The 27754-nt window shown below is 41.8% G+C and overlaps 3 protein-coding genes across 12 annotated transcripts in view; 2 read left to right on the top strand and 1 right to left on the bottom strand.

Moving 5' to 3' along the window:
* The first annotated feature begins 47 nt into the window (after positions 1–47).
* On the top strand, positions 48–8823 carry CCDC181 (coiled-coil domain containing 181). 9 transcript variants are annotated; one of them, XM_088668774.1, is made up of 7 exons: positions 48–207; positions 1510–1670; positions 3259–4209; positions 5970–6116; positions 6235–6252; positions 7504–7658; positions 8429–8823. In XM_088668774.1, exons 2-7 carry the CDS (start codon positions 1533–1535, stop codon positions 8589–8591), a joined length of 1572 nt encoding a protein of 523 aa, XP_088524900.1. In that variant the 5' UTR covers positions 48–207; positions 1510–1532; the 3' UTR covers positions 8592–8823. The 9 variants fall into 9 exon arrangements, with proteins under 9 accessions (XP_088524900.1, XP_088524903.1, XP_034970941.1 ...); XM_088668776.1 differs by having other exon boundaries at positions 202–318; positions 7507–7658; XM_088668773.1 differs by having other exon boundaries at positions 202–318.
* Positions 8824–9386: 563 nt separating this feature from the next.
* BLZF1 (basic leucine zipper nuclear factor 1) lies at positions 9387–17746 on the bottom strand. The gene is made up of 7 exons (XM_035115054.3): positions 17660–17746; positions 15311–15373; positions 14331–14758; positions 13513–13712; positions 11992–12120; positions 11334–11556; positions 9387–10701 (listed from the first exon to the last, which is right to left on the bottom strand). Exons 2-7 carry the CDS (start codon positions 15336–15338, stop codon positions 10516–10518), a joined length of 1194 nt encoding a protein of 397 aa, XP_034970945.1. The 5' UTR covers positions 15339–15373; positions 17660–17746; the 3' UTR covers positions 9387–10515.
* Positions 17747–18392: 646 nt separating this feature from the next.
* The window catches only part of NME7 (NME/NM23 family member 7), a 72572-nt gene continuing 63210 nt past the window's right edge, over positions 18393–27754 (top strand). Inside the window, exon 1 of one of the 2 annotated variants that reach the window (XM_035114428.3) lies at positions 18393–18613. In XM_035114428.3, coding sequence (XP_034970319.1) covers positions 18611–18613 — 3 coding nt within the window. In that variant the 5' untranslated portion in view covers positions 18393–18610. The remainder of the gene's footprint in view (positions 18614–27754) is intronic. The other variant, XM_088668781.1, reaches the window with a different exon arrangement.

Raw genomic sequence — 27754 nt, 5'->3', positions numbered from 1 at the left:
GAGCAGGCCGGCAAGGGCGGATTTCCCGCCCTGCGTGACGTTTCGCGGCGTCTCCATGGCGACGGCAAAGGGCCGCGGCGGGAAGCCCTGCGTTTGTCCTCCCGCCGGCTCGCCCCGCCTGCGGTGGCTATGGAGACGGCGAGCGTGGTGGGCGGCGCGTGAGCAGCTCTGTGTGGACCTTCGCAGCCGCCGTCGTCCTCCGCTTTGGTGAGTGGCGTGGGGAGGGGAAGTCTCGGCGGCATGACGGGCCGCCGGTGGGCGCAGCGGTTACCATGACAACGCCATGGAGGGCGGGTCGCGGCCCGGCGCCGTCCACAGGTGGAGATGAACGAGGGGAGGGCGAGGGCCGAGGCGGGTCTTGTCGAGGCGGACTCCGGTCTACGGCCAGCAGCCTGATGACCCTGGGCTCGGCGGGGTGGCACGGACCCGTCCGAAGCGCCCCCCTTGGCTGGTTGTCCCAACCAGGAGGGCCGTGGGGCGAGGGAGGGTCGGGCAGGCGCTCTCCGCCGACGGAGCCGAAGGGGCGGCGGGGAAAGGCAGGAGCGTGGGGCTTGAGCGCCTCCTCCGGCCCCGTGGTTTCGGCAGAGAGCGGGCCTTGCCCTGGGGTGGGCGGGGAGGCGGCTGCCATGGCGACGGGCGTAAATCGCTCGGTTGGGTCAGGCGCTTCATGTGCTCGGGAAGCCTCGGCGTCCGAACAGGCAGGTTTCGCCTCGGGAGGGGCCTCGATCTTCCTCATCAAGTGGCCGCCCCGAGGCTTGGTTTGGATCCTCCGACTAGATCAGGAAAGTTGGTCTGAGGCTGCTTTGCAGGCGATAACTTCATCGCCTGCCCCGGCAGATTTGCATTGTAAGAATGGGATGGTGCTTGGCCAGTTTTCCTTGATGGATCAATATGTCCTGTTGAGCTTAGTGGAATTTATTTCTGAGTAGGCATGCATAGGATTGTGCTTTTAGTTTATCAGTAATCAGGTTAATGTGACACTTACTTGATTAAATAACAACCCGAGTTGGTGACAATTTTATTTATTTTTGTTGTGAACATGTGTCTCGATATCAGAGGACATTTCATGCATTTCTCTGTCAATATGCAATTTAGTGTTGATACACATTCAACTCTCGTTAACTGCAATATAAAAGTGAAGAATCTTGTATTTGGAAACATGTTTAGTACAGAACAGAAGCTCTGGAGTTCAGGCAGTATTTCTTGTCTCGGACTCTCAAGGAAACTTCCTATAAGTTTTTTTATCCAATCTTGTAGGCCTATGGCATTTTGTACAAGCTGCAAAAAGCTGGGTGACTGTAGGACCAGTTGGTGGTCATGAAATTTGGGTAAAAAAGCAGACATGGTCCGACAGGCAATAAAGCTATTGAATTACAGCTGTGAAATAATCAGGTACAAGTCATGAAAATATTCTGCAAGATTGCCTTCTTAGAGTCATTAAAGTGTCCATATTCCAAAACACTTGGTTTCTTTGTAATGAAACACTTCATATATTTTTTCAATTTGTAGCTTTCCATTAAGGAACATCCACAATGAGTGACAAAAAAGACACTAGTGAATCTTCAGACACTGGAGGTCCCACAGATGGTGGGGACTATGAAGATGATTTTGAAAAAGATCTTGAATGGCTAATTAATGAAGAAGAAAAACAAATCTCTAATGATATACAGGTATTAGCAAAATACTACATTAGTCTTGTGCCAGTATCTCAATTCCATATGAAATGTGCTGATGTAAATAGATAGACTGGAATGAGAGGGCATTTGGGGTTCTTAAAATATTGTTGGACATAGGCTGAGATCCAGGGAACTTAGACCTTCGAGATCAAGCCAGTGCCAACTTTCAGAAACATCTGGAGTGATCTCATCTGGCATTAATGGTACAAAAGGAGATAATTCCTTGTGTGCACCCAGAAGTGTGTGTTGGAATGAAGAGATTCTTTGGTTTGCAGTCTAGGGCTGCAATCCTAAATAATAGCGAGTAGGCTCTGTTAAACGCAGTGTTAATATGCATAGGATTGCAATGTTTAAAACTTTTAAAAACAGGCAATCTAATATTTTATTGAGATAACACACACACACTTACTTGGGGAAATTTTTTCACTTTTAAAGGAGAATACAGTTGTATCTCGGCTTGGGGGTCGAACGTTCCAACTCCCAGACAATTAAAAACTGGAAGTGATTGTTCCAGTTTTCAAACGTTCTTTTGGAAGCTGAAAATCCAACGGGGCTTCCGCGGCTTACAACTGGCTGCAGGAGCTTCCTGCAGCCAATCAACTTTTGCATAGGAAGTCAAATGTTTCAGAAGTCAAACGGACTTCCGGAATGGGTTCTGTTCGACTTCCAAGGTACGACTGTAATTGACTTGGAATCAGCACAGTTGAGTGAGGAATGGAACCTGGGCTTCCCACATCCAAGCTCAACTTCTCAGTCATTGCACCTCACTGGCTATTCTTCTAGAATGTTGTTTATACGCTTTTTGAACTTAAGCTATTAAGTTTTTATTTAGTTACAACAAAAACGAAATTTGCCTTGGGAACTATGTGAATTGGCTCCAGGTACATAGTAAGCTGCTTTTATACAGAACTGGACCACTGGTCCGTCTAGTTAGGTAATGTCCATCTCACTGGCAGTGGCTTTCAGGGATTTAAAGGGGACATGCTTGGAGATGCTGGGGATTGAACCTGGGATCTTCTGCATGCAACACAGATGCTCTACCCCCAAGATACAACCCTTCTCCCATATTCTTAAATATAATTGTTAATGGCACACTGGCTGTATGTGCAGATTATACTAAACCATAGTTATGCAACATGAGCAAAAGAAGTGACTTGCAGTCAGCCTCAAGCTCATACCCTTCTTGCCAGAGAGGAGGAATTTGAATGTTTTGCTTCTGGTTCTGCTTGACACTGGTTTGTTGTTGGACTGACAAACTGTGTTTACTTTCAGCTATGATTAGTTTCAAACAAGCCAATTTCAAACCATAGTTACCAAAGCTGGCTTGCTTAACTCTTTTAGGTTAACCACATTTTTTAGGTCCAGATGATACGGCAAGTTTGATTAATTGAAAGTGGAAGTGAATTATTCCAAATTCCTGCCTGCATGGGATAAAGAGAGGAAGTGTGTGGAGTAAGTCAGAGAGGAGACTAGGCTTGTTCATTTCATAAAATGGAGTTTAGCATGACATTTGAAGACAGTCATTTTATGTGTGCTTCCCATTATATCCTAACATAAATAGGTATTTTGAATTTCTTTGCAGAATCATGATGAAAATGAAGGTGTTGACAAAGACTTAGAATATATAGAAGATAGAATAAATTCTCCACAAGAATCTTTGGAAGGTGATGAAGTGGGAGGACATCTTTCACAAGAGCCTCCTGAGCCTGAGGAAGTTCTGGATGAGAAGTCACAAAATGAAATTTATTCAATACTTGAACTTAATCCTAAGCAGTTGGAGCAAACATCTGATTCTGACAGTGAAGGTTCCTCTCCGGAATCAAAGCTAGAAGACCAGGAGGATGATGATGAAGATATAAAGCGGTACATCTTAGAAAAAATTGAGGAAGCCAACAAACTACTTCTTTCTCAGGAACCTTTAGATGAAACGAAAGAAAGGAAGCTAAAATTCAAGGATGATCTAGTAGATCTTGAAATCCCCTCTTTGAAAGCTTTAGAAACTGAAAAAAATGATTCCCACAGGAACATTTCAGGCAGGCTGTCTCAATTGCACATTTGTAATGGAAAGGAGGATATTTCTCTTTCTATTAATGGCGGTACAGATGATGAGCACAAGGATGGTAAGATCCTAGTAGAAAGAGATGGGAAATTTGAACTCCTCAGTATCCATGACATTGAGAGCCAAGGCTTCTTTCCTCCACTAAGTGTTTCTTTTAGTGACATTGAAGCTCAACACATTTCTCCTAAAACCTCCTACAGTACTGCTTTCAGCCCTGTCTGTATAACAAAGGAAGACTCCTTAGGACTAACTTCTGTGACCAGAGAAGGGTGCATTCGTGTCCCTCAACCACCACCCATTCGACCATGCTCAGCAATCAACATTACAAGAAACACAGAAAGGGGGAAAAGTCCACGAAGGGTGCAGTCAGCAAATGTGAGTCTCGGTGCAAGAAGCTCTACATACTGCCTGTCACCCAGGCAAAAAGAACTGCAAAAGCAAATGGAACAAAGAAAAGAGAAATTAAAGAAAGAGGTGAGAGTAGAAAGGAAATGAGAAGATCAGTGCACTGTAATTGGGTCTTGTTTTAGACACATCCCTCCGCGACTCTCCTTGGCAAACTCACTTTCTTGTTAAGAATAGCAAGGAGAATCTTGTGCAGAGTCCTGTCATTCCACTAGTACAGTTGCAAGTAGTAAGCCCTTTTCAGTTGTGGCTCTACAATTACGGAACAAGCTTCCTGTGCATAGTGCACATCACTTTACTTTCAGAAAGAGAAGCATTAACTACCTTTTTTAAAAACACTCTTTTAGGTATTAGTGCTCTTTTAGCATAAGAATGTGAAATCGGGGTGGGAGTGGGGCGACAGGGGTTCTAGCCTAGCAGCCTGTTTTCTCAAAGTGGCCATCCAGGTAGATCTGAAATGCCCACAAGCCAGTCACGAAGGCAATAAGCTACCCCCATTGTTTATTCCCACTTCAGCTAATATTCAGAGATACACTGCTTTTGAATATGAAAATTCCCTTCAGCTGTCATGGCTAATGGCTTTTAATGAGAACTGTCAATTCCACTTTTAATACCATCTAAGCTAGTTGCCATCAATTCATCATTAGCAATAATTAAGTGTTGTATATTTGCTTTCAGTGTAAGAATGAATGAATGAATCTATCTATCTTTAAGGCAGAGGGCACCACCTTTTTGGGCCACTGGGCACACTGGGAAATTTGAGGGAGTTCTACAAGTTCCAGTCAAAAATGACTGCTGTGGAGGTTTGGCATACCACAAAATGGTTGCCACATCTAAAATAACAGGAAAAGAGATGGACACTCAACTGTACCATTTTGTGGTCCTGTTAGCCACTATCATCATTGGAAAAAGGCACCTATATCAGTCACCGTCATGCTCACTCCTTGCACCTCTGCTCTATTCAAAATGGGACGATGGGTGTCCAGTTTTAGCATTTAATGAAGGGCATGTTTAGAGGGGAGTGTGTGTGATGTAGGGGAGGCTGAGCCAGTGCAAACAGGAAGAGCAAACAGTAACTCGCACACTGGATTTTTAGGGGACATATACTGAGATCTTTGGTGCTAATGCCCATGGGCACTATGTTGGCAACCCTTCTGTAAGGTGATAGGTTTCTACCCACTTTCAATAGAATTACATTTTGCTCCTTAGAAAGTCTTGTAGGAAAGACTTGTATGACTTGAAGAGAAATCTGAAGTAGATGCAGTGTTTTGCATATCCAGATCTTGCTTACATGTATCTCTTCCACCTAAAACCACTAGCCTTTATCGTTAAAGCATTGCTCAGATGCAGTTCCCCTTATTGTTGGTTTTGCGCTGTGGTTTGAAATTGGAAATGGGGAACGGGAGGATCTTGTAAAGAGGTGCCAAGTAATACGTGACTTCACTGCATTTGTCTCCAAACTTGAAATTCTACTGTTTTTTGATCCTTCTAGTATTTTTTAGACACAAATAATGATCGTTACCATCCCCACCTAGCTTGCAGATGTTTGTAAATGCAGCTCCAAAAAACCATTCCACCTGGAAATCTCGTTGAACCAAACGAACATCCATTCGCCTTAATGTCCTTAATATCTCCCAGACACATTGATAACATTGTTGCATTGTAACCTCCGGAACACATTACTATTATCACTGTATTCATGCTTCGGTTCTTTTCAGGGTGGTCTAGAATAATTTCACACCTTTTACTACCGCTGCTTGAAAAATTGCTGAATCTTTGAATTGGGATTGTTGAAAAGTTCACATTCTTTGTTCACATTTTAATGTAAGGAAGAAATTCGGAAAAGAATAGAGGAGGAGGAGAAAAGGAGAGAGAATGACATGGTCTTCAGAGCTTGGCTGCAGAAGAAAAAAGGGCAGCTGCAGGAAGAGAGACGAATTCAGAGGGCAAAACAGCTGGAAAACCTGAATAGCAGAGTAAGTTTTCCCATGCCTGTTGTCCTTCTGCAGCCTATTATAGTTCTAAAAAGTTGAAACGAAGAAAAACCCAATCTGCCTGACAAGGACTGACAGCAATCTCACCTTCTTTTTCCAGAACTGTGGCTGCAAGCAGGTATATGGCCCTGACAAGTTTAGGAGCACTTGCCTACAGCCAATACAATTATCAGTTATTTAGAAACCCATTTGCTAGGCTATCAAACATCTGCAAGACCCCTTTTGTGGCAGTTGTGGTATTTGCATGCTACCCTTTAATTAAATTTAACATGGCAGCTTTCCCCCTAAGCAGATGTTTGTGTCCAATATAGGCATCCGTTGGAGACTACTTATCTTCTGTCATGACACATTTATTTGCTTTTATCAAACATATTTAATGCCTGGTATAACTGCAGAAGGCATAGAAAATAAGGTGGCCTTATTTGTCTTTGGCTCTTGGGGTGGTGGTGGTAAAGAGTAAGGAGTGGGCAAGACCTTTTATATATCCAAATGATGATGATGATGATGTCAGTTACTTCAGACTTTTTATGGCAGCTGCATTTAAGCCCTTATTGTACAGGAATATTGTTCTCAATGGAAAGTTCTCAGTGAACTAAAGGATGGGATATGAGAATTCATAAATTCTAATATCAAACATCTCAAACTAAAATCATTGTGTTACTAAACAAATCACTTGATAGGCAAATCTGAGCCTTGATTCCAAAAAACAGCATCCTTTTGTGACTGACCAGCTTGAAAACTGAGTTACATCTAGTTTTTTCTCAGGTTGTGAAGTTTTTCTGATGTTAAGGTTCAGACTTCCACCGCAGGTAAGTAATATTGTTTCCCCAAAGTGTATGTGTATATATTGGAATATATATATATTTATATAGCCTTTAGTGTATCTATCCGTTTCTGGAAAGCCGGTATGATGCCATGAGCCTTAGCCTCAATATGTGTGAATCTGAATGCCTTCTAGATGCGTTTTTGTTGATTATCAAGCAACTATGCCTCCTCAAAATATATACTGAATACAGTCTTACCTTGGATCCCGAATGCCTTGGTACTCAAGACGTTTTGGCTTCTGAACACCACAAACCCGGAAGTGAGTGTTCAGGTTTGTGAACATTCTTTGGAACCTGAACGTCTGACGGGGCTTCCGTGGTTTCTGATTGGCTGCAGGAGCTTCCTGCAGCCAATCAGAAACTGTGTTTTGGTTTCCGTACGTTTTGGAAGTCGAACGGACTTCTGGAATGGATTCCGTTTGACTTCCAAGGTACGGCTGTAACTGGAAAGTGGTGTAAAATGCTCACATTAGCATTGTAAATAAGTTGCTAATATTTGATTTATTTGGAGTAGATCTTTGGGGATTTTATTTTTCTTTTGAAAGCAGGAAAGCAGAAATCCAGAAGCAGCTTACAGGTCATGGCTTAGAAAAAAGCAGGTAGAACACATGAAGGAAAAACAGATGCAGAACATGAAAGAGCAGGAAGAATGCATGTTTTTCCTTCCAAGAACATCGGAAAATGACAAGGCTTATAAACAGTAAGTTGTTCAGTGTTGTGTTTGTCCTGTTACTGCCTAACAGGAACAATTCCATCTCACTTTTTATCAACTTAATTTGGATTGTTTCCCTAGGAAGCAGAAGACGACAGCCTTTTGCCCCCATTCGGAAGTGTTTTCCCTCTACAGTTTTCTTCACCCTCTAGAGCCCATGTATTTCTGGGGAGCATCCTCCTGCTAGAGAGAAGTGCTGCTCTCTTAACATCAGCATTACAGCTGCTTACTACGGTGGTACATGGGCTGGGTCACTGCAAGGATGTGGCTGCACAGGCACACACCCGAGTATATGATAATGTTGGGAGGGTGCCTATGCAACACCACATAACTGTACCTGCTGCTAAGACAGCAGGATGTAGCACTAGAAGTAGTAGTGAAAGTAATACTGAATTGCCAGAGCCTAATTTTTTGAAAATTGAGACTTCTCCAAAACTGGTCTAAAACTGGTTGTGGAATATCATGTCATTATATTTCACAGCCTTCTTTAATTCATGATGAACTCATGAGGAACTTCAAAAGTGCATATTAGCTCTCAAGCATTATTATCTAGTCAAAAGCACTTGTGGTCCACCTAGTAGTCAGTGTTCTTATAGCTCTATAAACTATCCTCTGATGCTGTGTTCTATTCTGGAGAGTGTGCTGTTTTTGATGAGGATAAAGTAGGTGACCTGGTTTTAGTAAACCTGGAAGAAGTAATCAAATTAAGCTTGGGCCACTTCATATTCAGTTCTTCAAAATAATTAATTTCTCTGCAGATGGCTAAAAAGGAAGAGACGGGAGAGGCGAGAAGAGCAAATGGCTGCCAAAGAGCGAGCAAGGCAGCTTAGGCAGGAAGCCAGAAGAGCAAAACAAATAGAGAACATTCTCTGTTCAATTTCTGAACCAAAATCTCTTCGCTTCTCGGACCAGTACAGCTGAGATTTAGAGTCACCGGATGCCTCTAGTATGACTCTCACAGTACCTTGTATAGCTTGCTCTTGAAAGCAGCTTCTTCTGGGATGTTTCATAGTCCTTCAATAACGGCTTAATTTTCTCAATCTTACTAATCTCTCCCCCTCTTAAACTTGGAATAAGTCTCTATTTGTGAATGGGTTGGGGTGGTGTTCTTAGTTCTACAGAGCAAAAAACAGAATAAATGCCCATATGGCAATTGTGGTGTAAATCCTTTTTAAATAACTTGGCTAGGGGACCAGTGTTACCTTCATACCAAGTATTTTGTGTAAAAGCTACACTTAAACTACTGTCACAGCTGATGGCAATGTGCTAGCACATAGCACTAAGGACTTTACCAACAACTAGTTGGCACTTACTCCTGGACATTGCAGTTTCAAAGTTCTGTCCTGATGTTCTTCCCTGTTGTACTGATCCTGAATAGGTAGTGGAGGGGGCAGTGTGAAAATAACAACTGAAACTTAAAGGTATACACCATTTCTAAAGCACTGTTTGCTCATTTGGGGGTACTTACTGCGCATAAGAAATCTCATCCTTTCCTAGCACAGAACCAATGGAAATGTGCACAGACTAATTTACTGCACTGGTGAAGGTAGGTAAATGTTAGGGAATGGTTCTTGTGCTCAGAACACAACTAGTAAAGTGCAAGGTGCTCTGATACTGTCCGACATTATTCTTACGTTTTTGTCAATTTGTTCTCACCCATACAGCAGGCATTTGAAGATAAACATTTGTTTACTACTGCAAAAACAGCACACATAATCATGCATTATTCATTTTAATTGTCAAGTTACTTAGCAAAGGATGTTCACATATACCAGCTTTGGAAGAGGTAGAAAATTCCCCCTGCAAAATATGCAGCTAACATTTATTGTAAAATTGTCAAGATCAGAGTAGGCCTAAACTGCAGCATGTCTCAATCCATATATTCTGTTAACCAAACATAGGTTGTTGCATGCAGACACAGAGCAGGTACACCTGCTTAGTATTTCAGTGTAATGGCAACATGTTAGCAATGTGATTGTCCCAGAAATGAAAGGAAAAGCCTCTTCTTTTACATATAGCAGTAGGCCCTTTTTTACCTATTTCCAAATTAAAAGATGAGAAAGGAATCCTCAAGGCTTATTTCTCTAAAAGTACAGGTAGAAGAGCAGTTCTGTCACATTTAATAGCACCAATGAAATATGTCCTTATATAAGGTCCACCAGGAATACTTATAGGCTGTAAAAGCTGGTTTATAGAGATACATAATTCACTGAGAATCACCTCTAATAGTTTGACCTAGAAGCTTGTTGCTACTCTTTGGCTTCAATTTTTGTGCATGCCAGAATTCATTTTTGCCTCAATCAATAACCAAATTCATTCAAGATCAGTTTCTATCATAGTAAGAATGCTGAGCTCTCACATTTTCACCTGCTATGTAACAATTGCTATAATAGCACTAGAAACAGATTCTAAAAGATACTGAAGCACAGCACTCACTATTATTCTAAATTAAAATAAATACTTAAACTAGTTATCTGAACTTCACAGAAATGAAATCCAAATGCCTGATGCTGGTAGGGTTTCTATAATACTCCACTTCAGCCTTCTCTTGGAAAAAAAGTTTGCATGTAAATTCTATTTAAGGGCCTATGCACACACTGTTCTAACATTTTCTTATTTGCCTTGGAGAACAGCTTGTGTTGCTCTTATTGCAGTATGATCCCAGCCTGATAAAAAAAAGTTTGATAAAAGAACTCTTAGAAGTCTGAAATCTGTGTGAAAAGTATATTTCTAGCACAAGCCCACCCTATCTGAAAAAAGCATAGAAAAGTGAATACTGATCACTTAAGAAAGTTAGCATATTCAGAGACAACATATCTGGCTATTAGGCAGTGTCTTTTTTTTTTTAAAGCGCTATCAATTCTCCCTGGCAGTGATTGCAGCAGTTGAAAGTTATGTTCTCATATCTAGTGTATGGATGAAACCGTCCAATATTCTTCCTTGGGGAAAGGAAAGGGGATGGTGAAGGATCAGAAAAAGGAAGTTCTGGAGATGCTTCTGTACAAGTGCCGGGATCCAGCATTCTCAGAACCTGCAAGAAAATAATCATTATGTTATGGTGAAAGTCCTGGAGCAGTGCATTTTACATGAGGAGCTTCTGAACTCCTTGCTATTAAGCAAACCCTTACCCACTTCATTAACAACAGTAAAGGTAGGATGGGGCAATGTTTTTATCTGCAACACTGTTCTGGGCTGGGGGAGAATTGCTGTATGTTGAGCAACAGGTATGGAAACTCCAGTGATCAGGAATCATGACTGGTGGTAGAACTGCTCCAGTTGCCCCAACCTCCTCAGATGCTGTAGTTTCTTCTGCATGGGTAGAAGTCCTGCATTCTACTATACTGCACAGTTCAAGCTGTTCAGGGCCAGGGCAACTGCCCCCATCTTTCACTGAATGGACAGCCCATGTAAGCTGGACTTTCTTAAGTTTGTGACTATACAGTTTTGTATTCATAGTATGATAGATCTGTTGGGATAGGGTTAAAGGCTCAATAATGTAGCATCAGTTGATACAATAAAAAGATAATGCTTTGTGTTTCAGAAGATGACATTGAAACAGCATAATCTTAATGCTCAAAAGAGTAAATTGAGAAATCTATATATATTAAATTAATATATATATTAAAAAGGTAAATTGTGAGACCAAAATGAAAGGGTTTTTACCATTTCAGCCATTTTCTCAGCAGGGGTGTTGCAGAGTTCTGTCGGCGAAGAGCCCTTTTTTGGACTGTTAGTGCTATTAGTGTTTCCAAGCAGGTGTGAGGTCACTGCTCTAGCTAGTTTGTGGTTGACAGCTGCTAATTCTGCTGTACTATGAGGCTGTGCGCTAGGATAGTAGGTTTGCTGCCTTCCCCACTGCAGAGAAACCATCAGCTCCTCCAGCAATCTGTATAGGAAATAAAGAAAATAGTTTATTTTGGTGACTAACATTCTAGAGTCTAGACCATCATGAAAAGATTTAGCAGGGTAAGTAAGGAGTCCTGCTGGAAGGTGAGAGACAGGATTCAAATGCAGAAACTACCAGATACAATCTTGATGCTAAAAGGAATATCATATAGTTTCCGGACAAGGTTTCTGATTGGAAATCTTGCATGAAGGACTGGGGAGACCTTGAGCACCTCCAGGGTCCCTTCCTGAAGCAGAGGCTATGACAATGTGTGTTAGAAGCCATGAAATGGTATGCAACGATAAATCTGTTAATTGTTAAGGGGACGTAAGAATGCTGTTCCCTACCCCCACCCACAAATATGGATATGAATGACCCACAGGTGCAAATGGGGAAGGAGCTGTTAGAAGTTGGGGGAAAACCAAATGTTCATACTTCTGTGCAGCAATCATTTCTTGGCGAAACTGGTCACGTTCACTTAACAGATCCTGAATTGCACTCTGTGCATCCCTGGTTTGACGCTGGAGAACTGCTCTGGAATTAGTCAGCTCATCAGTCATGACTCTGTAGAAGAAATCCCAAATGTGGCTCAGACAGGTAAAGGAATTTATCCACTTAAAATCCTAATTCATGTTACATTAGCAGATAACAAATGAACTGGTAATACCTACAGGATGCACCCTGAATGGCTATAACTGAAAAATAAGAAGAAATCAGCTTGTTGATCCGAAGTACATTATGTTGTTATTATGTCACTCTTAGCCTGTTCCCCACTCAGGAACACTTATTTTATTCTCATAATAACACTGCAAGGTATTTATTTATCATTTAAAGTAACCATTTCACAAACCATCAGGGCACTGTACAACAACATAAAACAATTTTTAAAAGTAATACAGAAAATTTTGAACAGTCACATATGCCTGCTGGCCTAAAAAGTCAAAAGCGAGGATGCCTGTCAAATCTCTGCTGGAAACGTCTTCCATAGGATGGAAATGGTAACAGGAGAAACCACCAACCACTCCCCTCTGGAGTGTTTCAGCGATCAGGCTAGGATATGAATTAGACTGAAAGAGGCAACTTTGGGTCAGTCACCCTGAGAACGTAAATTTGCTGCACTGACACCTGAACACCTTATCCAATGCACCTTATTTACTTTCCTGCTGTGCATGGACTTCTCCAGCAAGGTGCAAAGCAGCAGCAAGGAGGAGGGGTAATTCTGGCCGGCTACGTCTTCAGGAACCAAACTTCTAAACTGCTTTTTATCTTTGGGGCTGTGGTGATGCTACTGATCAAGAGCTAACTGAAAACCCCTGTTAGGCTTGTCTATCTTTTTATGGTATTTAGAAGTGTAAAGCAAAACACATCTGGGAGTGGAAGGCTGAAACTTGGCCTGCAAGGAAAGAGGAATTGTGGATCTGCTGCATAGAAACAGATTGTACTCTCTATTCAATCTCATAAGCAAGCCTAAGAGGGAAGCAGCTTGGGGTCAGCAAGATGGACTAACTCTTTGAGGTCCCCAGTTATACTATTCAAAGTTATATGCAGTACAGGAGCAGCAGTCCTCAGAAAGCCCAGCACTTCCAGCCAGCTTCCACCTCATCAGTGGCATCTCCAACTGCACTGCTATGCCACTGCTCGGGTCTAGGTTGTTGTGAATAAGACACGAGGAGTTTGACAAGGCTTTCCTTACTCTCAACTGTCTTTTGGTTCTTAGCACCCAAGGGTCTATCTTAATCTGAAACAGCCATCAATCCCCCACAAATAGCTTTCCTGTATCCCACATGGGATCCTTGCATGTCCTCTAGGGGCTTAGAATGGATTTATGTTCAACTCAAGAACTTTCACTCAAGGTGCAGATTACCAGTTGTAGTTCAGCAACATCTGGAGGGCCAAAGGTTCCCTGCAGCTAATGTATCAAGACAGCCTTTATAAAGTTGCATTGAGGCACAATACCTGCTTGCTAGGAATTTGCTCCTCCAAACATCACACTGTATAGACATCCGCTCTAATTGCTCTGATAATTGAGACACATTTCGCCCTAGGGCCTCATTTTCAAGGATCAGTTGATTTTTTTCACGTGCCATGCGTTCAAAGTGATACTGCAGGTCATCCCCCACAGAAGCAACAAGTAACTTCTTCAACTCCCGATTGACCTAAGACAAGACAATTATTTAACCATTCATCATGTGTCAACATAGAATATAATCAAGCTACCCCTGGTTAATATTGAAGCTATCAAGTGCAAGATGCAAGAAGACTCCCCTTCCAAGGTTAGCAGACTTTCATAGTAAATATATATAGGACACATCTCTAAGAGACAGATATGTATTCTTAAACAAAATGCCTGGATACCCAAACCATAAGCACGCTAATACTGTATACTAAGATATTTGATGCAACTGTAGCTGCTTAAAATAACAAATACTAAGGTGCAATTTGCTAGAAGATAAATATATACATGTACAGTGTTACCTCTAAATTAAAAATACATTAAAACATCAGTCATTAAAAACTTCCTTAAAGAGGGCAGCCTTCAGATGTCTTCTAAACATCAGATAGTTGTTAATTTCTTTGACATCTGATGGGAGGGCGTCCCATAGGGCAGGCACCACTACCGAGAATGCCCTCTGCCTGGTTCCCTGTAACTTCGTTTCTTGTAGTGAGTGAACCACCCAGAATGCAATATGAATAATTGTTATATTGCAGTTTCCAGGCCATCTTTTAAAAGGAATAAAAGTATAATGGATTAAATCCACTTCTTGGTCCCTCACCTCTGTCTGCACATGGAGCTGATTGGAAAGGCCTTCCTTATCCTGTAGCAATCTTCTTTCGGAGTTCTTGAGCTTTGCTATTTCACTTCTAAGCTCCTTTTTAGAACCCGAAATTCCATCTAACAGAGTGAGGGTTTCCCTTTGGTGTCCTGAAGACCTGGACGTCTTTGCATTTTTGGTAGGAACGACATGGTTTATAGCAGCTTTGGGAACCAGGATTCGCACAGCTTCGATCTCCACGGCCGTATCACCTTTTATCTTCCCTAGTTGAAGAACTCCAGGACTTGGTGAAGGAAGAGCTTTCTTGTGTGGGCTTCGATGGGTATGAGTGGCCGAGGATGGGATTACTTCAACAGATTTGGGCGGTTGCTCCATTTCCATGCCATCACCAGGTCCACGGATGGGTGAGGTGGCATATTCAGCCGAAGCTTGGAGAAAGAAAGCAGAAAAGTTAATGCAAAAAAAGGTATTCCGGTGAGATAAGTACTTGTCATTGGGTTGCGTCCAAAAGCTTCTGTTTCTTCACTACATTCCCCCCACATTGCATGCTACACTGTTAGCCAAATTTTTAAAAAGAAAACCGCAGAACTAGACATAAGATCAATTTAAGAAATTGTTTGCTAGTTGATTTTAACAGTGGCCATATTTACACACTTAGTACCACCCCCAAAAATTATAGTTCGAAGCAGATTATCACTCAGATAGCGTGATATGATATAGCAGATTTATTTTGATTGATTTAATGTCTGAATATCTGTAAAGAAAGAGGTTTAGTATATTTGATATACTGTACTTGGCAATTAAAAATATTAAGTAAAAACCCTAAATGATTAGACCTTGCAATTACCATACATTTAGCCTCCCTCGGAAACCTACTTCCTGGTCTAAACAGATAGTTTTACCAAAGTCTTTCCTTTACAAATAAGTGAAGAATGCATAGTTTCACACAACATTTGTTTTTAAAAAGGATGAACACTTACTGTTTACTGTATTCTGTAGTGTTGTCATCTTGTTGATGGAGCTTCACACACAGCAGATAAACACTATGTGGAGGAAAAAGAAAAATGCATAAAATCTCAGTTGCATATTTTAGCTGCTAATTCTTCTGAGAAATATGCCAAACCAGTAGTGCATCCTTTATCAAGTCACATTGCTCCAATCCAAAAAGGCAAGCACTGTTTAGAAACTTCCCACAAACGTAACTCATGAGGGTGCAAATATACATCCTAGCTGTGTTAATTCAGGATCCTTACAAATTGCTTGGCCACAATTTCTGTGGCTGTGAATGGTGGGCACAGTGGCTGCTCTGTTATTCTACCAGTAAGAACCTGACAGTTTGCTTGGTGAGTGGTACAGACCAGAAGTGATGACCGGGGGGGCATTAGAAACATGAAAAAGCAACAATAATGCAATTATCTAGCACAGTGCATTGCAGCTGCTGTAAGGAGCGGAAAAGCAATTAACTGGACTACCAAGACATTCAACAATTTTCAAGAGGCCAGTGTGTGGGAAGCTTAGAAACCACTGCCCTGTACCAAATTAGATTATTGGTCCTTATAGCCAGCGGTGGTGCTAGGTTCTTCAAAGGCTTCGGGACCAGGCTCATGACACAATTTTATTTTTTTTAAAATATATTGTGTTTCATCCATAGATCTCAGGGTGGTTCACAGCATAAAAAAGAACAAAACACAAAACACATAATAAAAACAAGAAAAACGCATTTTAAAGGATATAGGATGCATACAAGTTAATATGTTAATTTATACATATAGATGCATATTTAGGTCAACTTCAGAAGGAGAACCACCCTGTAAGCAAAGTTTCTTTTTTAAAAGTTTAGGAGCTGGGAAGGAATAGGATCTACGCCACCTCGGTGCCCAGCATGCAGCTCAATATTGTCCATGACTGGCTGTGGATCTCCAGAGTTTCAGCCAGGGCTTGCATAGTTGCAAAAGGTAAACTACCCATACAGTTGGGCAAAACGTACAAGAGAGATGAAGAGGTTACTTTCAAACACTGCACCAGCTCCAGATTGGCCCAACACCATAGATTGGTGAGACACAAAAACTTAAGACACAGTGAGACTATTATTTTGAAACAGGAAGTTGACTAAGGCTGCAACCCTAATCATACTTAGGCAGCAACTCCCACTGAACTGAGGGGGTTTAATTTGAACAAACATGTTCAGAATCAGGCTAGCCAAGTTACTTCTCTTCACCATCCTGCCTCATGATGACAGTTCTTTTCAGCCATCAGAAACTAGCTCTTGAAGCTGTTGTCTAGAGTCTTACAGTTTTGGCATTTTTAATAACTGACAAACCCAAAGAGGCAGGAATTTTGCACTGGAAACTCAGAAACTAAGCTGTAGTGTCCTATACTAGATAAAAAATTCTTAACCTGCAAAGAGGCAATAGGATGATGCTTCTTCCACAGGCTGTGTGCCTACCACAAATTCTGCAAGTGTGTCAGATTTTCACTTTGTATCTTAAATCCCTTCAGCCCCATCTCACTGGAAGCCTACACTCCTATGCATGTGAATTAGTCCCATTTGAATTCACTAGGTAGGACTGATGTCAGTCCTGCAGGATCCACTTTTACTAAAAACCCTCCACCAGCTTGAGCCAGGTGAAAACGACAGGCGTTTCGAAATTAAAAATTCTGACCCTGTGAATTTGTTTTGAGCACTAGAAGTGAAATGAGCTCACAGTCCTCACACACTGATCTCTGCTCCCAAGTCTATCCCAGTCCCCACTTCAGCAGCATAATTTGGCATTTGGTTGTCATTGTTAAAACATCTAGGAGTCAGAAATCCTCACCCATCTTTTCCACGCCTGCTAAAAGCCTACCCAGATGCTTGGAAAGCTGAGATAATTTTAATCGGTTTGAGTATTTTAGCTTTTGCATGTTTTTAAAGTAGGGCTGTATTCCCCCCCCCTGATTTTCCTTGATTTCACCTTTGGCAAACCGCTTTGACCTCCGCCCCCCCCCCCGTTTACAGTCAATAGCTGTATAAATTTTATGAAACAACAAACAAAAACAAGCCCAACCAGAAGCCTCCCGGTAGATCCCGATCCACCTTCTGCCAACACCTGCTATGTAATATACACAGTGGCACAGTACTACGCCCGAAGGAGAAAAAAACGATTCTGGCTACCCCGCAGTACACTTTCGATAGGATCTACGTCCCAGGAACGGCAGTTTGGGAAATGCAGCAGCAGGTTGCTTCGCTACGAGGGAATATTCAACAACGCGTGAAAAGGCGTAGTTTCCTCCCACCCGCCGCCGCCGCCCAAGCCGCCTCCGCACAACACCCCCCCCCCCCGATTTACCAGCGGCCCGGATTACTTGCGAGTAGTTTCCCTTTTCGACCCTCTCACTCGCTCGCCATCTCTCTCACTCGTCCGCCTTCTCTAATCAACTTCCGCTCTTTTGACTTCCGCGTATAGAGGCATATCTATTAGACTGGCGTACAGTTAACTTCCGGATTGCTTTCGAATTTCTCGGCCTTCCCACGTCGCGAGAGCTGAGCCGCCCTAACAAAACCAGTTGGGAAGCCCCGGGTTTTAGTGTACCATTGATTTGAGTGACATCACTCTCCCCTGCCAATCCATAATAAAATAAAATAAAATAAAATAAAGATAAAATAAATAAAAGACTTATTTCCTTGGCAGAAAGGCAACAATAAAACTCCAAGTCCATTTGCACAGCTAAGCAGGGTCCGGTATGGTTTCAAATTGGATGTGGCACCGCATGTTGAGATGCCTGCATTGCAGAAGGTTGAATTAGATGACCCTATTCCACATTTCTCTACCCCCCCTTCCCCCATGGGCAACTGTCACTTGGTATGGGAAGGTGAAGTGGGAGAGGGAGCTTCAAAAAGAATTTATGAGGCATGACCGCGAGAGAAGTGCGCAGTTGTTGACTCTGAAATTTCTTATCTCTACGCTTCCGTCCAACTTCACAGCGATGACGTCCGCTTATGTTGCGCTTCGCATGCTTCCTTTCAATAGGGAACCCGGCTTTATCTACCGTCAAGGCCTAGAGCGGCGCTTACTCTCAGCCAATCGTGAGTCACCGCCAATGGCGGTTTTCCTCTTTCAACGGAAGTTTATTTTCCGCCACCGCGTCCTAAGCGCGCTCCAGGAAGGAGGAGTGGCTTCGGTTGCTAAGAAGCGGTTTTGGTAGGCGGGCGGGCAGAGTTGGACCGTTTTGTTGTTTGAGGGAGCTAGTGGTGCTTGGGCTGAGGCAGAGGAGCGTGAAGGGCAGGCGAGGACTGTACCATGGTGAGTTCCGGGGTGGGGGGGTTGGAATGATGCATTAGCTAGTCGCCGTGTGTATATATATATAATGCTTCTGCAGTGACTCCTATTGAAGGATGGTATATTAGCGAAGAAATGGCGCTTAATAGCTCCCCAGTGGAGGTGATTTTTTTTTGGGGGGGGAATGTTGTGTTTTGTGACGTCATTGATTACATTTATTTACATCCTGCCTTCTGAGGAGCTCAAGGCAGTGGTCTCTGTTACTCTTCTCCCTAATTTTATCCTTACAGCAACCCTACGAGGTAGGCTAGGCTGGGGATCAGTGACAGGCTCAGGGCCACCCAGGGGAGCCCATGGCTGAGTGGTGTTCCGAACTTGGCTCTTCTTGTTCCTAGCCTGACATTTTAACCACTGTACCACCAGTGGGGAAGGATCCTGTGGTCATCCATGTGGTCTTGGACTCCCAACTCTATTAGCTCCAGCCTGCATGGTCAGGGGTTATGGGAATTGTGTAGCCCAGCAATGCCTGAACGGCCACAAGTTCTTCATCTTTGCCTGTTTTTGTACCGCATATAAAGATACAAGGATGCTATAATATTACAAATGTAATAAAACAAACAAAGACAAAGGGAAAAAGACTTAAGGGACATGTGTGCTTCAACACTGAAGAGGACAAACTTCAAGAGAGAACATTTGAAGCCCCAGCAACAGATGATTAGATCTAAACTATGCCAGCCTATGGACTTCAAAGGGGTTTGATGTGACTGCTGGTCAGTGGATACAGTGATTCCCTTTCATTCGGTCATAATTTTATTTATATGCTGCTTCTTCCACACAAAAACAAAGGAAACAGTAACATTTCTTGAAATCAACAATCACAAGAACAATGCCATAGTAGCATAATAAAACAACAACATAATAGCAAGTGTAACAACATAAAAAACCCATTTCAGTGCAATAAGTATAATAAGATTACATTAACAACATTAATCTTGCTGGCAAAAGCAAAACAAGGGAGTTTGAGTTTTACCTTGGTCCTAGAAACAACATCATGTTGCTCACCTTTGAAGTTGTCTCCTACATCATAATGATGTCAGATGATAGACAGGTGGGTGATGGTGCCCAGATGTCAGAGTTGGTCCATGAATGATGAAGGAGATAACCCTTTCTGTAAAAAAGGTGAAACATAGAACAGTGATGTACTCAGCATGACAATCTGATACATAATAGTAGGGATGCAGACTTTCTGTACCTTTCAGACAGGACCAGGGCCCCATCAATGTGAGACATACTGTAGATTGGAGGAAACCTGGAACCTATTATTGTCTCTCTCTTAGTTCCCTCTTCTTTGAATAAATTTAATTCAACAGAGACTGGGTCCCCAAACATTTCCCTTCTATTGAAGGTTCTGTGCTGGCTAGAGGGAAAGCTTTGTTTGTTTGTGCTGTACAATCCCTGATGAAAATTGGATCATCTGTGCAGGCGAAAATGAGACATGTGCCATTAGATAATGACTGTCTACCTGTCAAACTTGGCCCATGGGGTGGATGTGGGAGATTCGGATCCAGTCTGCTGACCAGATCCACCCCAGTTATATACCAAACTGTTACTTTAAATATTATATATACAGTGTATCCTGAACCTATTAAATTTATCAATATTGTATTGGGGTATATATTGCAACTCTTGTGAGTCTGTTGAAAGAATAATGAGTGATTTACAATACAGTACCGTATTTACTTATTTGTTTATTGTTCTAAAATTAGGCATCATATTTTCATCTAATTGAAAACAACTGTGATTAGATGTGATGAAAATAATTTCTAAAAAATACTTCATACATTTGGTGAATTTCCAAAGTAGGATTATACTGTATTGTATAATAAAAAATATCAGTTTTAGAGGATCGTCATCTGGCAAGATGAAAGCTAGCTTCTTTCTTTAGTCTTAGCTTTGTCTGCTTTTATTTTTAGCTTAGCTTCTGTGCTAGCGAGTGTGCGATTTAAACTTGCATCATGCATAAAATGAATTTATGTGGAAGTGGGCAGTAATTGTTCTTCAAGCTCTCTTCCCACTCAGCTGGCCCTCTTCCTAAAAGATGACTTTAAGTGTAACTGATGAGATTGCTTAATTTTCTCAAAATCTCAGGTAGGATTTTCATGATGTAAGCAGCCTCCAGAACAGTTCAGCAAGAGCAGAATTATGTTTGACTTTAAAGAAGTATGGGTAGAAATAAAAGGCTGTATCTAGCTTATTTATTGTTGGAGTAAACAATTGAAATGAATGGACCTAAGCGAATCATTAACAGTATTTTTGATGAGTCTGTATTCTGAGTAGGAGTAACAGTGGCTACAATCCAAGTGTTCGCATTTATAGACAGTGGAGAAATTTCTGCTAACTTGTAGTTAGTCACAAAATCTCATGCCCATATCAACCTTGAACTGGGCATGCTGCTGATGCGCCCAGTGCACTGCACTGGTCATTTTTTTAATAAGCCAGGGCCTCACATGCCTCTCGTGCATTTCTGCAAGAGTAAGAGGCTAGGGCGCCTCAAATGTTTAAATAATGGTGTGAATTTGCTTGAGTATACATTTGATTGGTTATTTGCCTGGAATTTATTTTTTGTCATTTGCTAAAGTGTACTATGTTTCTTTCATATATTTGTTCCAGTCCACACACTACCCATAGTTTAACAATAATTAATAAATAATAGTTTCAGGTAGGTAGCCGTGTTGGTCTGATGTAGTCGAAACAAAATATTTTAAAAAAACCTTCCAGCAGCACCTTAGAGACCAACTAAGTTTGTCATTGGTATGAGCTTTTGTGTGCATGCACACTTCTTCAGATAAATAATACAATTTCTCCTAGTTGAGACTTGATATAATCTGACTTCTGTGGAGCACTAGGTGGAGCCCTTTAGCTGACAAACCTGAACCTGTCATTTCTTTTAAAGGGTGAGTGTTTGCCTGCTGCCCATTATAGTTTGTTCATGTAAACCATATTAGTTGGACCCATTTGTAAATATTCCCTATCCTCAGAGCATTGGAAAACATACTGTGATAGCTGGAATTACTTTTAATTGTACTCTAACTGATGTACTTATGGAAAAAGATTCCATGAGCAACAGTTCTGTTGTGCAAACAGTTCCATGGGCAACAGTAGTGCCACATGACCAGAATTGTTCTGTTTCATAAATACAGTGGTACCTCGCAAGACTAATGCCCTGCAAGTTGAATTTTTTGCAAGACGAATGTGTCTTGCGATCTGATGGTGACTTGCAAGACAAATTCGTCTTGCGAAAAAATTGTCTTGCGAATCGCGGTTTCCCATAGGAATGCATTGAAATTTAATGAATGCGTTCCTATGGGCAAAAAAGGAATTTTCAATGCATTCCTATGGGAAACAGCGATTTGCAAGATGAATTTTTCGCAAAACGAATTGACTCGCGGAACGAATTAAATTCATCTTGCGAGGCATCACTGTATTTACAATTTAAACGAGACAATCCTCTGTTAATCCATTCAGAATAATAAATAGCACCATTTTACTAAGGGGAAAGATAATCCCAATGGAACGAAAGGGAGCAAATGACTGGAAATCCAGTTTAGGTCAGAAAGGTAAAGTACCTACTTCCTGGTGGTCTAATTTCCCCTGTGCTTGCTATAATGGTTATTGATTCGAGTGGAAACCCAGTAGCAGGACGGCAGGTCATTCTCAGTGACAGAAGGCCCCAGATTTAGTCCTTGACATGAAAGGATCAGATAGCTGATAACAGGAAAGGCATATCTATTTGAAATCCATGAGATTTTCTGCTAATCCAATATTCTGCTCTGCAAGTGTGACTAAGTCTTATGCCCTGGTCTGTTTATGCATCTCTGCCATATGCAGCCCCTGTTCAGGCAACCACATTATAGCAGAAATGTTAAAACATCTGGTTCTGTGTGCTGCAGCTGGTTACATTGAATATCTGAAATGGTAATGAATCATTTGTTCCTGATCGCTTATAAGGCAACTGACAACAAATGTCATTGTTCTTTTGAACTGAGAGGGGGCTTGTGGTAGAAATCATGCAGAATGGCCCTTCATGTTTTGGCAACAAAGTAAATTTATAGTGTAACCTTTAAATGGGGAATTAATGAGCCAATTTTATGAGTTGATCTGAATAAATAAGATTTTATTGTTATTTTGTACTTTTGCACTTATTTCCAGGAATTTATACTGTGCCTGTCATTCGGAATCCTCTTGCCCCCCCCCCCCCGCGAACTTTCCATTTTCATCATTTATTACGTTACTCACTACTAAAGATATTAGATAAGCTTTTTAAAAACACACACACATACCTGTTCAATATTAACTTGGTATCTGTCTTTATGATAGAGGATTTATGAGTATGCCATCAGACATTGTCTGCTCTGGCTGAAATCTGTATTCGGCTGAATTGCCCAAGGGTTAATATTTGACACAACACGAGGTGAAAGAAGCGTTTTAACTTTAATGACAGCCTTGGCAGGAGACTATTTGGTTAAACTATAGTACACAATGCATGCTGGCTCAAAATGTTCCCAGTCGCGAAGGAGAAAGGGATTGGCTGAGCTCTTGGCCTTCTGTGTAGCAAGGTAATAAATTTTTAATAGGCCATGATACTCTCAGAGCGTTCAAGGTAAATGCTAAACGTGTGCTCTTTGGAACCGCCTTTCCAGCTATTTGGTGCTAACACACACCGGTATCAGCTGGCTGAAGGTCACCTTTCACCTTCACTGCAGTTTTAGGCGAGTCCACGTGTTTTAGAAGTGCTCGGGGAAAGTGCGAAATGCAGAAGAGCAACGTAGCGTAGAGTGCCTGGCTTGGACCTCGGCCACTTGAGTTCAGATCTCTCATTCATGTACACTCCTATGTACGTTGTCCTCTGTGCATTCAGGGAATGGTGGGATAGAAGTCGGATTTGTAATTACATTCTGAAACGATAGTGAAAAATTAAGCATTGGAGGAGTGGTGTTGAAAGGTACAGTGTGCGCTTTGTGAATATTTCCTTTCAAAGACCCATATGTTCATAAATGGACACACATTTTTATTTCTAACTTCTGGTTGCAAATTTCTGTAGGGAAAAACCTAGATGAGAAGGCTTCAACAAATGTCTGGGCTCATTTCGGTAAACTGCTCTAGCACCTACTGAGGCCTCCTCATTTTATTTTTCACTGGCTTTCAAAAGTGTGTGGCCAGTTGTGGTTGTGTACAGGGCCCCTTACTCAAGTGTCCTGCTGCCAGCATTTGAAATTTGCTGGTGCATTTTCCTCCTGGCTATTGGCCACTTGTGACCACTAAATGAAGATGCCCAGGTGCCAGGTGCCTGACGTCTCCACCATCTGGAGGTGTGTGCCTAGGGATCCTTGGATCTTGACTGTTTTCACACACTTAACAACACATCCTGTACAATTCTATCCATTATATTTTATCTGTGCAATCAGAATGAATTTCAGGAACCAAAAAGTCGTATTGAAAACTGCTTTCAAGCTGTCTGCCCACCAAATAGCAACTAGGCATTCATTCCATTTTTGCAACTGTAACCCCTGGTTTAAGGAGCCATTTGGCACCTAGCTTATACTGTATACTGTATCTGAGTTTCTAACACTGGCTGCTGCCCCTGTGTGGAAGCCCCATTTTGCCTGCCTGCATGTTCCTACAGTGTCCTGCTAGTATCAAGTTTTATTCTCCCCACTCTGTAAATTCTGCTTATTAAAACGGGCAAGTACTGTATTGCAGTCTTGAGGAGCACTTTGTTCTTATTAAAGGTAACATTTGGAACTTGTTCTATATTCAGTGAAAGCAGAGGGGCCAATTTTAGCATAACCTACTTGGTTTTAATTACAAGACTGTGTGATTCTCAAACACGCTTGTGTAATTTGTCATCTGTGGTTTGCAATGCTCTTTTATTGGGCTAGTACAACTTGTGAAGAGACGTGGCCTTGCCAAGCAGCAGTAATCCCATAGTCACACCACATAGTGCTGCTTATGCCTGTGTGGGCTGGCATCTTTTATCTGTCAGAGATTCATCTCTCCTCTGTCAGAGACAAGGCATGGAACTATGCATCCATAACTGTTTCCAGTAGGATACCAGTTCCAAAATCATTCTGCCCAAAAACTGGGTTGAGGAGAGCTTCGGAAGCTGAGTCAGACAACTGGTCCATTGACTAGCTGTGGCTCTCCCCAGATTTCAGGCAGCCCCCCCCCCAGCATTACCAGGATTTGAACCCTGCATGCAAGTCTGCCACTGACTGAACTAGGTAAACATGGTAAAGGTAAAGGTAAAGAGACCCCTGACCATTAGGTCCAGTCGCGGACGACTCTGGGGTTGTGGCACTCATCTTGTGTTATTGGCCGAGGGAGCCAGCGTACAGCTTCCGGGTCATGTGGCCAGCATGACAAAGCCGCTTCTGGCAAACCAGAGCAGCACACAGAAACACCATTTACCTTCCCGCTGTAGCGGTACCTATTTATCTACTTGCACTTCGACGTGCTTTCAAATTGCTAGGTTAGCAGGAACTGGGACCGAGCAATGGGAGCTCACCCCGTCGCAGGGATTCGAAACGCCGACCTTCTGATTGGCAAGCCCTAGGCTCTGTTGTTTAACCCACAGCGCCACCCGCATCCCTTAGGTAAACATGGTATCCTTCAGTTAATATACCAGTATACAGAAACTGAACAAGAGAGTTGTCACTTTTTGTCTCTCTGAAATAAAATATTTCCACATATGTAGCTTGGCCCTTCGGTCTAAAAAAATGCCTTTTAGGTTACTTCTTTATGCAGAATAAGTAAATGGCTGAAGGGATTTTGAAAAATATCTACCCAGTGAATGAAATAGTGTTAACGTCAATGTAGTGTAACTATAGACCAGGTCCTGAATTTCTGCATTCCATCTAATTTATCCTCTGAACTATAAAAATTGCTAAGAAGCTCTAATTAGTACTAGTCTGAATAAAGAAGGTTTTCACATTCCACCTGAAATCCAACAGTGAAGAGTTTAGGTGGGCCTCATGGGGAGTTCCGTGAATTGATTATCACAGCGTACTCTTCATTAACTGAAATAGCACTGAACGAGATTCTACACTGAATGGCTCCATGTTACAGAATTAAATATACTTTATCCTCTGCTCCTATTGGTTTGTTTTCCCAGAGCCTCTTTTTCCAAAAGATAAAAAAATCTTGGATCTCCTGAAGGTACACTGGATCTCCTGAAGGTACACTGGGCCTAAGCCACATTTCAAGATGCTCACATTTCACAGAGTTTTTCCTTGTTCTGTAAATCTGTGCTACTCACTTTCTGCAGGTATGCTGAAATGTAACCCCACAGTCCTCTTTATTTAATTTCTCTGACGCCCTCAAAGCTACTGCTTATACTGTATAGTCATTAAGTAAAGTAGCACTGAAGGGAATCACACCCCAAGAGTTTCACTTTACCACATTATACATACTTTGCTTTGTCCTAGACGTTTTTGATAAATCTAATTCCATCGCTTTAATTTGGGGATTATTGAGGCATGTAGGTGGTTGAGCTATTTTGTCCACAATTACACAGCATGTCAAGAAAAAAGCTGGGAACATAACCTCAGAGTATTGGTGCTTTGCTTTCCAATATTGTTCATTAGCCTTTCCTTTCACTAAAGTGCAAAATTAGCCGAATGCAGTGTTTCTTATAGTTCTGAACATTTTATTATGGAGTAGCAGAGGAAGGCTTAACCCCATGCAGTGCTTTGGCATTTTACTAATATGGCTTAAATTGGCACAATCTTGTTTCCTTTCTTTATTGATATTGGTAACAGTTTGTACAAATGCTTTTTTGTCTTCCAAATCTCTCTATAAAATGGCAGCCTTTTTTTCTTCCTTAGAAGCTAATTATTTGGGGAATGATCCTTCCTGCACAGCATAGCTCCATTCCACAGGTGAATCCCCACTGAGTGTTTAAGCAGAGGTTGGGTGGTCATCAGTCATGCATGCTTTAGTTGAGATTCCTGCATCGCAGGGGGTTGGACTAGATGATCCTCAGGACTCCTTCCAACTCTGCAATTCTTTTGTTCTATGCTTTAATTTCTCCAGTCTTCCACTTTTGTGCTATCAAAATTCTCGCCGCCGTAGTAGCATACATAAATAGTGTCCTCTTCTCTTTCGGCAGATCCTGGACTAAGATACCTAACAGGCAGGCTTCTGATTGTTTAACAAATGTTATTTTCAACATTTTCTTCAATTCATTATATATCATTTCCCAGTACATTTTTACAATCCCACCACATATGATAAAAAGTACCTTCAGCCTCATACCTCCAACACTCTTTCTTTTCGTTTTTATACATTTTTGCTAATTTGACCGGTGATATATACCATCTATACATCATCTTCATATACCGGTAATTCTCGCTCAGTTGTTGACACCTAAGTATGTGAACAAAACAGCTGGGGCTAATGTCCATCATGGCTGTTTACTGGAGGAGATAATTCAGATAATTATCAAAACATATTTGAGGGGAAGGAGTAATACATGCATCCTTAAAAGTAGCAATTGTAAGACCACTGCTGAAAACTCTTGGTCCCCTTGTGCTGGAATATTGTGCCCCTGTTTTTCTTTTGCCCAGTGTGTGTGGTACTATGGCTTGTGGCTTATTGGCTAAAGGCAGTGACTTATGAAATAGGTTGTCTAATGTGCATTCATGTCCTGCTTGCCCCCTTCCCATAGGCATCTTGCTTGCCACTGTGAGAACTTGATGCTGGGTGGGCTTTCGGTCTGATCCATGAGGGCCCTTCTTATGTAAATCTATTTCAAGCCAGCTTCAAGCCAAGGTTTGGGTTAAAGGCTGCCATTTTCCCCTTGGTGGCTTACCTGCACTGTTGGTCCTCTTGGATCTCCCCGTGGCTTTGAGACTATTTGCTTGGGTATCCTTCTGGATCACCTGCATACATCATTAGTGAAGGTACTATTTTACAGCAGTTCTAATCCTACCTGGCTAGTAGCAGTCAGGAGATGGTGCTGGAAGATAATTGGTCTTCCCTGTGGAAACTTTCCTTTGCAGTTCTGCCGGGTTCCTCCTTGTTTTCCATGCTTTTTAACCTCTGCATGAACTGCTGTGCAAGATCATTTGGGGAAAGGTATCATCAGTTTTATTGTATGCCACTTTG

This window comes from Zootoca vivipara, chromosome 4 (genome assembly GCF_965207765.1).
Source record: "Zootoca vivipara chromosome 4, rZooViv2.hap1.1, whole genome shotgun sequence".
NCBI classification, from domain to species: domain Eukaryota; kingdom Metazoa; phylum Chordata; class Lepidosauria; order Squamata; family Lacertidae; genus Zootoca; species Zootoca vivipara.
Note: the sequence above shows the minus strand (reverse complement) of the source record. Positions and strands in the feature narration are given on the sequence as shown.